General features: G+C 52.9%; 5 protein-coding genes and 1 pseudogene across 5 annotated transcripts, besides 7 other annotated features; 2 read left to right on the plus strand and 4 right to left on the minus strand.

Moving 5' to 3' along the window:
* Positions 1–11,694: a sequence feature (areas not merged during assembly with more than two copies in the genome that could not be assigned to a particular haplotype).
* Tc00.1047053504201.20 (uncharacterized protein) lies at positions 1,025–1,474 on the minus strand (the record flags this gene model as incomplete). The annotated part of the gene is made up of 1 exon (XM_802455.1): positions 1,025–1,474. One exon carries the CDS (start codon positions 1,472–1,474, stop codon positions 1,025–1,027), a length of 450 nt encoding a protein of 149 aa, XP_807548.1.
* Positions 2,515–2,535: a sequence feature (AT_rich).
* Positions 3,281–3,356: a sequence feature (A-rich).
* Positions 3,451–6,135, minus strand: Tc00.1047053504201.30 (trans-sialidase, putative; the record flags this gene model as incomplete). Its single annotated transcript, XM_802456.1, has 1 exon — positions 3,451–6,135. One exon carries the CDS (start codon positions 6,133–6,135, stop codon positions 3,451–3,453), a length of 2,685 nt encoding a protein of 894 aa, XP_807549.1.
* Tc00.1047053504201.40 (mucin-associated surface protein (MASP), putative) lies at positions 7,366–8,841 on the minus strand (the record flags this gene model as incomplete). Its single annotated transcript, XM_802457.1, has 1 exon — positions 7,366–8,841. The coding sequence occupies one exon, from the start codon at positions 8,839–8,841 to the stop codon at positions 7,366–7,368; it is 1,476 nt and encodes a 491-aa protein (XP_807550.1).
* Tc00.1047053504201.44 (mucin TcMUCII, putative) lies at positions 9,376–9,993 on the minus strand (the record flags this gene model as incomplete). Its single annotated transcript, XM_802459.1, has 1 exon — positions 9,376–9,993. One exon carries the CDS (start codon positions 9,991–9,993, stop codon positions 9,376–9,378), a length of 618 nt encoding a protein of 205 aa, XP_807552.1.
* Positions 9,488–9,582: a microsatellite.
* Positions 10,184–10,699, plus strand: Tc00.1047053504201.47 (annotated as a pseudogene).
* Positions 10,911–12,122, plus strand: Tc00.1047053504201.50 (mucin-associated surface protein (MASP), putative; the record flags this gene model as incomplete). The annotated part of the gene is made up of 1 exon (XM_802458.1): positions 10,911–12,122. The coding sequence occupies one exon, from the start codon at positions 10,911–10,913 to the stop codon at positions 12,120–12,122; it is 1,212 nt and encodes a 403-aa protein (XP_807551.1).
* Positions 11,695–11,751: a sequence feature (heterozygous, non-Esmeraldo-like haplotype).
* Positions 11,752–12,639: a sequence feature (areas merged during assembly that could not be assigned to a particular haplotype. This can correspond to areas where the two haplotypes were merged or to regions with more than two copies in the genome that were merged during assembly.).
* Positions 12,640–13,383: a sequence feature (heterozygous, Esmeraldo-like haplotype).

The raw sequence follows: 13,383 nt of genomic DNA on the forward strand, positions 1-13,383 counted from the left end.
AGAGTGAAAGAATGAGAAACACAGCCGCTACACCACGCACAGCCGCCGCACAGTGAGAAACGGCAACACCCCACCAGCAGCGCACACCGCACTGCAAACCAGAAGTTAAGCAAGGAAAAAAAAAGTTGAGTGTCCGGCAGGACTCTCGGAAAGAATAAATAAAATTCATTCGGCAGGAGGTTTATTTTATTTCCCAAGCGGCACAATAAGAGCATGTGTTTGTGTATACATATTGCCCGCATTGAATAAAAAGGATCGTACTCTTCCACCAGCCCACACAAAACACTCTTCACATTTCATTGCGGCATCTGGCCTGTTCCTCTGCTTCTTCTCTCGTGCAGTCCGTGGGCCGCACACCAATGAGGCCGGCACCGCGTGTGGGCAACAAGAAACAAGTAGGGGAAATAAGTCACACATGAGAGTGTGCAGCAACCGACCACTGAATAAAGTAACAGCAAGGATAATTATTATTCCAGGAAAAGAACAAAAACAGTAAAACGTAAATAATAAAAGAAAACACGCATGCAACGCGGCACATGTTCTCCGTGAGAAGTCGCAATTCCACAGTCTTCGGCTCACAATACCGCCACAACTCTACACAATCCCAAAAGAAGCAGCAACGCCCAATACACGCACACACGCACAGTGCCGTCAACAGTTAACTCTCGCAGTGTCAATTTCGCGTCGCAGCGCAGGGCAAAGCAGTCGTCGGGACTCACACCGTTTCCGGAATACTGCGCGGTGAATTCTCGTAATTGGGGTTTTCGCGTCCAGAGGCACTGCGTTGAGTCAATCCGTCCGCATCACTCTCAGCAACAAATCCACTGCCTGCAACGCCATTTTCTAAAACAAAAGGTTTGTGTCCGGTGGCGTTGCGCTCATTCACCTCGTCCGTGTTATCCGCAGCAACGTGTTCCCTGCCGCCACAAGTGACAGAAATGATCCCGGATGCATTCGACGCCACTAATATTCTCGGACCGTTGGCAAAGGAAGTCCTCTTCTTGGATGCATTCGGGACCATCATTTAGTTCGGATTGGTGGCAAACTCAGGCCTCGTCTCGGACGTGTTGGTCGCCGTGTTGGACACGGGACTCGGATCGACGGCGTTGGGTCCGTCAACCGCCGCAGACCATCGCCAATCCTCGTTCTGATGTGACGGCTCAGCATTAACTTGCGGCGCAGTTGTCCCACCAGATTTTGTGTCTTCCTTCTCTTCACGGGGTGGCGGCAACTGACAGATGCCCGTCCGGTCAGCATCGCTGCTCCGTGCAGGCGGATGGATGGTTCCATCGGGAGAAAATTGAAGCCGCCACAATTCATAAGGGCCGGCGTATTTATGTTTCGTCACATTCATCGTGGAGGCAACGGTGGCCCCTTCCCCTTTCCTTGCACAGCTGGCAGCACAGTTGCTACATGTGTGCACCGCATTGGCCACATGACACACAGCACACAGCTCACCATCTCTGCCATGCATGCGCACATCAAAGCCACTGAAATTATAATTCTCCTACTGAGCCTCAGCACTGGCTGCAGAACACTTCCTCCACGCCCACAAACACCCAAGCACGCGATAGCTCAGGCTGCCGTCACTCGGAGCACACGACACATCCACCGGCACAACCACCGCATCCGCATCACCAGATACATGTCCAGCACTCCCAGCAGCAGCACAAGAGCGCAAGGAACAACACGGCGCATACCTCACGGCGCCGCACCGTCATCATCGCGGCCATCGTCACCCGTGGTGGAGTCGCTGGAGTCAGTGAGCTGATCCGTGAGCCAAAAGGAAAAGAATGCAACGAGAGGGAGAGGGACGGAGTCCAACGGATGCAGCGAGAAAGAGCAGACAACATGAGGAGAGGGCAGCAGGCCCAGCCGCACAGTTCACACACCACGAGACGGCATCCACGCAAGGAGGGCACACAACGCCAGCAGCCACCCACCATGCAGGAGGAGAAGACATCCACCACCATCTCCCCCAGCTCATTCCTGCGGCCCCAGGGAAATGGCAAAAACCCGCGGCCACCACACAACGCACACGGAGCAAGCGAACCCTCATCCATCCATCACGCGGCACAAAATTTCCTGCCATCCCGCCATCAATGGGACACGGAGCCCAACTCAACGCGGCCGCACGCGGTGCATCACACCCGCAGGAAAATAGACTCGGGCTGCACACTCCCTCCTCACTTCTCCTCATGGCCACGGAAGAAGGCAACAGCCGCCACACGCAGCTGCCAGCATGCACTGCAAAAGAAGCATTCAAATCCACTGCAATGTGCATCTTGTGTGTGTGGTTGTGTGCCTGCAGAAACACAAAGAAAAGAATTAAAAAAGAGGAGCAGAGTATGTGGAGGGACGCACAAAAATGTACAGCGGAGACGAATAGCGGAAACAACAAGAAGACCGCTCAAACTCATGACTGCACTGCAGCCCAAGCAGCGGCAATCCACACAATATTTATTTAAAACAAAACGAAACGTCCCCCTTCGTCTTATACAAACCCCATCACACAAAATAATTATAAATAAAAAAGAAATCGTCCATTACTGCTCCACACAAATTTTAAAATAAGAAAAGATCGCCTGGCTGCCGTGTGGCCACACCAAACTGTCTGCATATTTTGTCCAAAATAAAATTGAAAAGATATTTAAATGTCTTTCAGCCGTCTGACCCTCCGTGTGTCCGCACATCGTTTATATTTCATGGGGCCGTCGGCGTGCTGCTGCTCCCCTCAGCCCTCTCATCGGCGTGCGAGTGCGGCCCGCAGAGCACAGTCACTCGTGTGTGGGGACTGAGAGAAGCACGCAGACATGACGGCAGTCGCGTCTCTTCATCGGGAGAGTGAACGCAGCAAAAGAAAAAAATCATCGGAGGGAGAGAAATGCTGACGGGACTGCCAGCGCGTGAAATGAACACAAAAACAAAACAAAAGAAAGAACACGGCGGCAGGGTGTGGCTGTGTGTGTGGCGCTGCGGGTGTCTGCCCGCCCTCGCCGCAAAGAAGCAAAACAGGAGGGAAAGAAATGTGTGCTCCGCCCACAGGCCCTCGTCGCACGCCCACACGTCACGGCTCCCTCAGCGCGCCGTTCGTCGCGGCCCCTCCTCATGCGTGCAGCAGGCGAGGCGCACAGGGCCGTCGTCGTGAGCGTGTCGGTGGGTGTGCGAGTGGAGCAGTTGGGCGGAAACACACGGCACCCCTCACAGGAAGAGTGCAGCAAGAAACAATAAAAAGAGGGAAGAGTAGAAAAGAAAAAAAACGTCCATAGTGATTGCCCCCAAAAGCAAAAAAAAAAAAAAAAGCAAAAAATGAAAATAATTAAAGTATTTAAAAAAAGTAAACAACGCACAAAAAATATCCTTCCTTTACGGAGAGTAATCCATTGGCAGGAGTGTGTGCGTCGGTGGTGGGGAAAGGCTAAATTGTTCCACACTGAGGCCATTCACTCCTCACGCAGCCGCAAACCCCCACAGTCCCAACAGAAGAAGCAGCGACGGCAGTAGTCCGCTTCCACGCACAGTGCCGGCATCGGTGTTATTCCCCTGCGACACATTTCCAAGGCTGCTGTTGAGTGCCGTGGCAGTTACTTCCCCGGCCTGTGCATGGATTCCCTCCTGCTGCGCATCCGTTCCTCCCGCCGTCTCCCCATCCGCACCAGAGCTCACGCTCACCCCAGGAGTTTGGAGTGATCCATCTCCCTGAACCGTTTCTCCACCCACTGTCACCACCGTTGGGTCGGCGTCAGGCGAGGGAGTCGTAGCAATGGAAGTTGCACTGGATAAAACGCCAGCACCAATATTCGCCGTCAACGGTTCGTGTTCCGACGGCTGTTGCCCGGCAGCATTGGACAAGGAAACGGTTCCCTCCACACCTGTTGCACTTACCGCTGGTGAACGAGGACGTGTCGTCAATTTCTTCGGTTCTTCCGGCTTCGTAATAGTAATTTTATTTTTGGCAAGCTCCGCAATCTCTTCGGATGCCAACGGACGGTTGTAAAGCAGGACGTTCGTCACGGTCACAGACACGCCTTCTCGGCTTTCTTTGTCCTCTGCGCTGACTCCGTCGCCTCCAATGTAGAAGTGGGAGATCTCCCTCAAATCCGTGCTTCCCAATGTACATGGCGCATCCCCACCCACACGCTGACCGTCGACGTACGCAGAGCTCTGGTTGCCGTTCCGTAGCAAAATTACCACATGGTGTGTTGTCTCCGGTTCCCCAATGCTGCTGAGCTCCCCAGAATTAGTTGTTGCGTCACCGCACAGCAGCTGCCACTTATTTTCTTTCTCGTACGACAACCCAAAAAGTTTCTCTTGTTCACCCTTCATCTTCACACCCATCAAAGGAATAGTGTTATCACCCTCCGGCACCTTGTCGATGGACACCGTCGCCACAAGAGTGAAGTTGTAGTTCGCAAAGTGGTACAGCTGATTCTCCCCCTGCGCGTCAACAGGCCACTCCGCCCCTGCGCCACGTCCTTTAAATGTTACTCCTTTATCCGCCTTCTGCGCCCCATCTTTCTCCGCTACCGTGGCGTTCACCCCGAGGTACTCGTCCCTCCATGTGTTATCAGAGAAGTTGCCCGACAAAAAGCCAACCAGCCCAGCCGTGATCTTACCAGTGCAGACACTCTGAGTTGAAAGACCCTTCTGAGAAAGTGAATTGAGGCACAGCTGAGAGACACGTTCGTCCACTTTATTCCAGGTCGCCAGCACATCCTTTACACGCTGCAGCTGATCAGTCAGACGCACAGAGACCATGCCGAGTGATTTCTCCTCATCGCCCTTCTTATTCTCGTACAGCGCAATCAACTCCTCCTTCCTATCTTCACCTTCAGCACTTTTGTACAACAGGGAGCTGGCGGCAGCGTCCTCATCATCACCGGATACCGGCCCAATATCAACAATGTGCGTATTTTCCGTCAGCCAAAGATGGAGTTCACCCTTTTCCTTTTCCTTTTCTTCGCTCTCAGTATTGGCATACACCGGCAGAGTAACGAGCATCACGTCCCTGTCCTCAATCTTCGCTGTGATGAACCCGCCTCTAACGAGCTTCACGTTTTCATCGTGTTTGTTGCCCCACACACGCGAGAGTGTCCCGAGTGCCTCCGTCCACGAATCCCCCTTGTCACCGGACTCGTACACCCTGCGGCGGCCATAATCACACGCAGTCATCATGATGAGTTTGTCCTTCCACTCCACGACGGAGGGATCACTGCAGCCATCGGCAGACATCCAATTCGACAGCTTCCAGTTCTGAGTATCCTTCGAGTATAGGATCAGCGAAACGGTCTTTTCATCCTTCTTCGTGGCTTCCACTGGGAACAAAAAAGTACCGTCCTCCATCTTAACACCCGATCCACCGCCGCCAATCAGCCGTGTCAAGGATTCGTGTTGGGTGTTATAAGTGCTCTGAAGAGCGTCAATTCCATTCCAATAAATTCTTTTGTTACTGCTCTCACCACTGACATTCCCCTTAGCCAGCAATAATCCCCCGTCATTTGCTCCGCTCTTCTTACCAGCAGCTGTCCGGCTACATCTTCCAACAAGCATGTAAATATCACTTTCCTTCACAACTGTTGTTGGTCGGCTCACACGTACTTTTGTCCGGCTTTGGGAAGCCTCCCGATCTCCTGCTTGGGAGGCGCAAACCTTATTTTTGGCAGAACATTCCTCCAGCACTTGTGTCTTCAGTTTATTTTTATCCAACTCCTTGCTTGTTTGTCCATCAGACAACTTTAGAAGCTGCGAGGCAATCCCAGTAAAATCTCCTTCATTACCATTCTTTTCTTTCCACTGCGCCTCGGCAACGGCAAAGAAATCACCATTCATTTCAAAAAGACTGGGAACACGGAGCAAACCCGCTTTTTCTCCCTCCTTCACGTCTCTCCAAATAAAACTTTCCTTCTTTGAAGATCCCGGAGCTGACGGCACGTCCTTACTGGATGCAGCTCCACTAGTGCTGCAGCACATCATCACGACGAGGAGGAGCAGCACCGCAGAGTAGAAGAGATTCCGGGACATGTTGGGCCTCTGCGGCTCACTCTCTCCTCCTTCCCTCCTCCTTCCGCTGGATCCGGTCACGCCGCGACGGTTGTGTGTGCAGGGTGCCTTCACTGCAGCAACACGTGAGAGCATATAAATATGTGTGTGTGGGCGGTGTGTGTGTTGTTGGTCCTTTCAGTGCCTTCGAATTAACAGTAGCGATTAGCGTTTAGCCTTACTTCCCTTCCTTCTTTGTGTGTGAGAAAGAGAAAAAGACGCCAAAAAAAGAGGATGAAAGAAGAAGCACCGCCACCCATCCACAGTGAGTGGCACCATCATCCCCAACGCAGTCACTCCCAACAACAACAACTCACGCACACAGACACACGGAACAGGAGAAGGAAGAACAGTGCACCGGAAACACACAGCGACTGCCACCAGCAGTAAAAGCCACAGCGGGTATCTTGTGCTTCCACCACGCGTCAGCGCACACCGAGCAACGCCCACACGCGCTGCCGTCAGTCGTTTTACTGTTCTCTCCCCGCAACATCCATCGCACATCGCCCCGCACAGACGGAGAATCCTTCGTTGCTGTATCAACTGCGGAAGGAACACGTCGGCACGTGCAGCTGCTGGGCAAGAAACCATGCGCACTTATCCCAGGCGCCCTCAATGACACATCACGCTAGTCAACTAATGCACGTCGCCAATGCCAAAACGCAGCAATTCCAGGGGATGCACGGCGAGCTCACGCCCTCCCTCCCCGAAAAGGCCGCCGCAACAAAAATCTTGTGTGTGCGTTCTTCCTTCATGCCGCTCCACAGCGTGTGCAACACGGCGTGTGTGTGTGTGTTTGGCAGCGCCTATACTTGCAGAGCAGCTGTGCGCCACAAGAGAGTCTGAAGAAAGCAACGGCAGAGAGAGGCAGATAGCACACACGCAAATTACTCATATCATCGCACACACACACACACACACGCAGCCGCGGAATGGGTGCACTCAACCACAACACAAGTAAAACAAAAAAACAAAACAAGAAGCCGAAGCGTGGGACGACCAGCGCACACACTCTCATTACTCCCGTAAAGCAAAACACACACACAGAGGGAGAGAGAGAGAGGTCGCCCACTCAATGCAATAAAAACAAAACAGAAACAGTTACGGTGCTCCGCCCACGCAGCCAGGCAGGACGGCAGCGGTGCGTGTCGTGCAAAAGAGAGCACCAACGGGCCTGCATGGGTGTGCATGCATATATACAATGGGCACATTATTGTGTGCTTCGTGGGGTGAGGTGAGGGCGAGAGTCCATGCAAGGGGATACACACACAGAGAGAGAAGGAAGAGTGTGTGTGCGGGCGGTGCATGGCTCTCTCACACTCACTCTCACGCGGCCACCACCGCAGTAGCAGCACTCGCAACAAGAAGAAGCAAAAGAGGGGAGGTGGTGTGGGAGACCGCGGTGCTGCCGTCACTGTCGTCAACCTTAGATGTAGCATTCTTTTGAATGGTGTCTGTTTCTGGTGCTGTCTCACTGAATGTGGGAGCAACGTTGGCATTATCATCTTCGGGGTTGTTGTGTGCTTTTTTCTTGTTAGGTCGTTGATCATCGTCAGTATTTCCATCCACCGTACTCTGAGCATCTTCACTGCCACTTGTAGATATGGATGGTGCTGTTGTTAATCCTTGGCTGTTGGCGGATGCATTCGTCATCGAATCCGATGGGACCGTAACGTGACCGTGTTTTACTGCCACTTCATTCTTTGAAGGGAATTTTGTTCCTCTAGACTCGTTTTGCGACTGTGACGTTCCGTGTTTTTGTCCTGTTGAAGTCTCTGATTTTGTTGCTTCTGGCGGAAGTCCTTCTCCTTCGTCTCGATTTCCTTGTACTTGCGATCCTTCTGGTAGCCGTACTGCTGGTCCTGCTGGTGTGCTGCTGGCGGTATGCGGCAGGTTGAAAAGGCGTTTCCCCTCAACGGCACTCTCTTCTGCCTCTTTTTTGCTTGTCTCCTCATCAGTAACATGGCGTTCCGCTTCTCCATGTGCACTAAAAGTCTGTGGTTCATCTTTGGGTTTTGATTCCTTCCGTGCGTCCACGTTGAGTGGTGCAATCCGTAAAGAGGCTGTTGGTTCTGGCCACCCACTTCTTTCTGAAGGTTCCAGGTTCTGTGCGGATGACGCACTGCCCGCAGCAGGGGTTGAGGGCGGAAGAGCAACACCAGAAACAGGAAATTTCAAAGACTCAACTCCAGGAGTGCCTCCTCCTCCAATTCCCTTTCCACCTGGGACAGAACCTGTGCCACCACCGGAGCCTGAACTGTCAACAGCAGGTGGCTTGCCATCACCAGAAGAGGAAGAAGAATTCAAAGTGGGGCCTTCACCTCCGTTAGAACCTTCACCTAATTTAGAACCTCCACCAGAAATGACACCGTTTCGGCTGCCACCAGATGCTGGTGGTGGTGGTGGTTCGTTACTTGTTGGCTGTCCTTCGGCCGGCGATGGTAATACTTCTCCATCCTTCACCGTACCTTCGAGTGATCCTTCATTTTCCTTTTCTTCTTCTTCTTCAGAATGATCCCGATCTTCTTCTACCTTGAATTGTCTTGTTGGTTGTATGGCCGAATCATCATTCTTGCGGGCATTCTTTCCTTGCTGTTCATGCAACCGTGGCACCACTGCTTCGGGACCACTTACGTCCCTCTTTCCTGCTTCCCTCGCCTGAGAATCAACCTGTAGAGCCTTCGATGATTCTTCTTTTATTCCGACCTCTCCAATAACATCACCGACCGCCACCACTGCAGCACCGCACCACAACACGCAGAGGGCACACACCAGCAGCGCACGGTCAGTCATCATCGCCATCACTCCTGTCACTTGCGTGTAGCCTTCAGCACAAACTAACTCCCCGTCAACGCAGAGTGAAAGCAAAGAGGAGAGACAAGTCACACAGTAAAAAACACCGCCGGCAGCACGTGTTTAATGAGAAATATTGAACCAATGAAAGTGCAAAAGACGCACAACACCCTGTCAAAATTTAACGACGAGAAAAAAACACAAAAAAAGCAAAACAAAAAATGCGAACACGCAGCAATAAAGTAAAATAGTAAACAAAAAAACAAGAAACAGAAACCTGCACACAAATGGCTCCAGTGCGCATGCAACTACCCTCAACGGCGCGTCCACGCAAACAGTTGCATGCATGTCGTGCATATGAGTGTGACTGGGACGCGTTCAACGTGGCAGATGTGGGACCAACGCGGAGCACACAGCACGGCAGCAGAAGCAAGTGAAGCAAAACAAGATCATTATTTCCTCTTATTTTATACAGTGAACCAAAACACACGCGCACAAATCCCCGCGGTTGAGTGCTGGCACGCACAGCCCGCTCACACCCCTTCAGCCCAGAGCGGTGTACGCCAGCGCGGATGCGGCGAGCAGCAGCGGGGCACACACCCACACAGGGCTGCTGAGGCTGCCGTCAATTTCGCGAAGAAGTGACGGTGCGCGGGTGGTCGTCGTGGTTGGCGCCTCTGTAGATGTAGTGGTCGTAGTGGTCGTTGTCGTAGTTGTAGTTGTGGTTCTCGTGGTGGTTTTGTTCGTCGTATTTGGTGTCTGTACCCTATCCTTTTTATTAGTTATGGACTCTTCCGTATTATGCTCCGTATTTTTTTCTACCGTATTATCGGGAATATCCGTCGAACGTGGCAGATCGTTGTTCCCACTTCCTGGCAATGAATGGCCAGGCGCTCCTATTTTATCTTGTGTAGTGGACAACACACCTGATCCCCCTCCCGCAACGGCCGTAACAGGTTGAGCTGAGACACCGGCAATGTCCTGGTTCGAGACTTTAGGGAGATTTGAAACTGAAGAAATTTCCCCCGGAGCCGGCTCCTTTAGCGGTGTTGGGGGTACATCGAAGGCATCTTTTTCCGAAACAACCGCTGTCGTGAAGGCACACGGGCAGCAGCACAGGGCGAGCACCAACAGGGCGCACAGCAGACGGCACGTCATCATCGCGAGTGTGGTCGTTCAGTGGTGTGGAGCTGATCCGCACAGTGAGGGACATGGAGAGCAACAGGGGAGACGAGAGGTGCGGCAGACACACACAGAGGGCACACCACATGAGGAGAGGGCAGCAGCCAGGCATGCACTGCGCGCCGCGCACCACGCACGACACACACTCCAATCCACGGCAACAGGCACACACACACACAGCCCTGCCGCAACACCAACACACACAGATGGAAGAAGAAGAAGCCGAACCTACTGGACGAGCTGCCGCCGTGCCCCGTTGTGCCGGACGCGTTGGAGTCTGACTGCCGCCAAACGGGCACACACACGGTTGCTGCGCCGTACTTCTTGCAGCACCAGGCCGTGGATCGAGAGGATGCGAGGGTCTGCTCCAAGCAGAAGGACGACAAGAAGATGCAGTGCATGACAGCCAACCTGATCCGTTTGTGGTTGCAGCGCATGGAGCACGTGGGCCAATACGCGTTGGACCCTGCGCTCATGATTGGAGAGGAGAGGCGGCACGACATTGTGGCACTGTGTGTGTTGCGTGGCCGGGGCATGCCGGCGATTGTGAGGGACGTGGAGGACACGGAGCTGCTGGACTGAGGGAGGAGCTGGCGGACGTAGCGGCGCAGCGGGAGCGCATCACGGACTCCCTGTGAGGGTCTGAGGAGAGGGAATAACAGTAATGGTGACTGTGGGAGTGTGAGAAAAGGTGCACGGCGAGGAGCGCTCCTCTTTTGCTTTGTTTTGATTGTTGTTGAACCGCGCCCAACTAATTGTTGTGTTGTGGTGGTGCGTGACTCTCGTTGCTGGACGGGACGGTTCGTGGTTGTGTGACTTGTCTCTCCTCTTTGCTTTCACTCTGCGTTGACGGGGCGTTAGTTTGTGCTGAAGGCTACAAGCAAGTGACAGGAGTGATGGCGATGATGATGACTGGCCGTGTGCTGCTGGTGTGTGCCCTCTGCGTGTTTTGGTGCGGTGCCGGCGGTAGATGTGCCGAAGAGAAGGCAGATGAAGTTCTTGTCGCTGAACCCGGTCCTTCTTTGAGTGGTGGTGGTGACAGTCCAACGAAACAATCAAAAAATTCATCTCCAGTACCAGGCCCCTTAGTTTTACCACCAAAACAACAAAAAGATGACAAATCTGAACACCTACATGCAAAAGAATCCTTGGAATCTGAAGAAGAAGTCCCGTTGAAAACCCAAGAGGGAGAAAACAAGACGCAGGTGCCACAAGATGGTGTACAGAACGGAAATCAATCAATACCACAAGAACAATCACCACATCAGGCTCTACCGCCACATCAACCACCATCTGTTGGAAGTGATGCTGTTTCTCCTGGTGGTTCTTCTGTTGGTTCTTCTTCCTCTGGAGTTATTTCTTCGCCTCACGGTGGTGGTGACAAGGGGACCACAGACATTATTCTATCCAATGCTCCGAGTTCATCTCCAAAAGGAGTTTTGCCAGCAGAAGAAGCAGAGACTGAGCACCACTCGTTGCCTAATGAAAATGCAGCAGAACGCGGCAACGTTGGCAGGGCCGCTGCACAGGGGAACGAGGATCCATTCCCTCTGGAAGAGCGAAGGACGCAAGACGGGAAATCAGAGGCTCACCAAACAGAAGAGTCATCGAAGGATCTGAATAAACAACCACAAGGGAATGGAAAGATCCAAAATGGATCACCAAACGCAGATACGCCACAGCTCCAGACTCCACATGGAAGAAAAACACCAGAAACAAAGGGGAATAACAGCCATAACACCGATATATCTACGAATTTGCCCGATGCCCAAGAACCAAAATACGTGAAAGAAAGCAATAACGAAAATCCGGCATCCACCCCAGTTAAAACGCAGGGGACATCCACTGGCATTCAAGAAGAAGCACCGGCCTCGCATCCAAATGGAATTCCTTCACTTCAACAGGAAAACTTCACTGGAATGAAGACAACTGAAAATGTTCAACCTCCAGAAGTTGCAGCAACAAATAAACTCCAAACTGGCGATAAGTCAAAGGATGTCAACAGTGACGGCAGCACCGGGGTCTCCCGCACCACCTCCCCTCTTTTGCTTCTTCTTGTTGTGTGTGCTGCTGCGGCTGCTGCGGCTGCTGCGGTGGTGGCCGCGTGAGAGTGAGTGTGAGAGAGCCATGCACCGCCCGCACACACACTCTTCCTTCTCTCTCTGTGTGTGTCCCCTTGCATGGACTCTCGCCCTCACCTCACCCCACGAGGCACACACAATAATGTGCCCATTGTATGTATGCATGCACACCCATGCAGGCCCGTTGGTGCTCTCTTTTGCACGACACGCACCGCTGCCGTCCTGCCTGGCTGCATGGGCGGAGCACCGTAACTGTTTCTGTTTTGTTTTTATTGCATTGAGTGGGCGACCTCTCTCTCTCTCCCTCTGTGTGTGTGTTTTGCTTTACGGGAGTAATGAGAGTGTGTGCGCTGGTCGTCCCACGCTTCGGCTTCTTGTTTTGTTTTATTGTTTTACTTGTGTTGTGGTTGAGGCGCCCATTCCGCGGCTGCGTGTGTGTGTGTGTGTGTGGGACGATATGAGTAATTAGCGTGTGTGCTATCTGCCTCTCTCTGCCGTTGGTTTCTTTGGACTCTCTTGTGCCGCACGGCTGCTTCGCAAGTATGGGCGCTGCCAAACACTCAGATACACACAGACAAGCCATGTTGCACACGCTGTGGAGCGGTGTGTACGCTGAAAAAGCACGCATGCACGCTGCGGATGGCGATGGAGGGCACTGTGGAGCCCGGTGTGTTGGTGCTTGTAGCTGTCTTTGGCAACGCTCATATCCGCCGTGTGGGAATGGCCGGCGCGGTCGTGGGTAGTTGGAGGGAGTAACGGCGAACACGGTGACTTCCACGCAGTGAGTTCACAGTGACTCCTTGGCCAGTGGCATTGCGGGAAGGAACCGTCATGATAATTGCAACGCCGTCACGCTTGTTTTTGAGCACCGCAAGAAAGAGTAAAAATATATTTGTTTGCACGACTCTTTCCATCTCCGCCTCAGGGCTGCCCATTATAATGAGGTTACCGTGCGGTGGCGTTACCCCTATGAGCTCTCGGAATAGAAAGAGCGGACGCTGTGCGATGCTCCCGCACCTGGGACGGGCGCTGCGCAATTGGTGGCTGTTAAGTGGCCGGTCACACAATTGTTGCCACGCCGCGAGGAGAGCAGACGAAACACTCCGCGTGGAGGGAACGTTGCGGCCGATAAGGAATGTGTGCGACGGCGATGGACGCTCAGTCAACGACGGATAGACGGTTTGTCCCTTTAATGGGTTTGATGCGCACGCGGTGTGCATGGCTGTCTCTGTGGTGTCCTGTTACTCCGCTGCATGTGCCGCATTTTGACGCATTACTGGCAATAAAC

The sequence above is a fragment of the Trypanosoma cruzi genome, genomic scaffold (genome assembly GCF_000209065.1).
Source record: "Trypanosoma cruzi strain CL Brener 1047053516423 genomic scaffold, whole genome shotgun sequence".
Taxonomy (NCBI): domain Eukaryota; phylum Euglenozoa; class Kinetoplastea; order Trypanosomatida; family Trypanosomatidae; genus Trypanosoma; species Trypanosoma cruzi.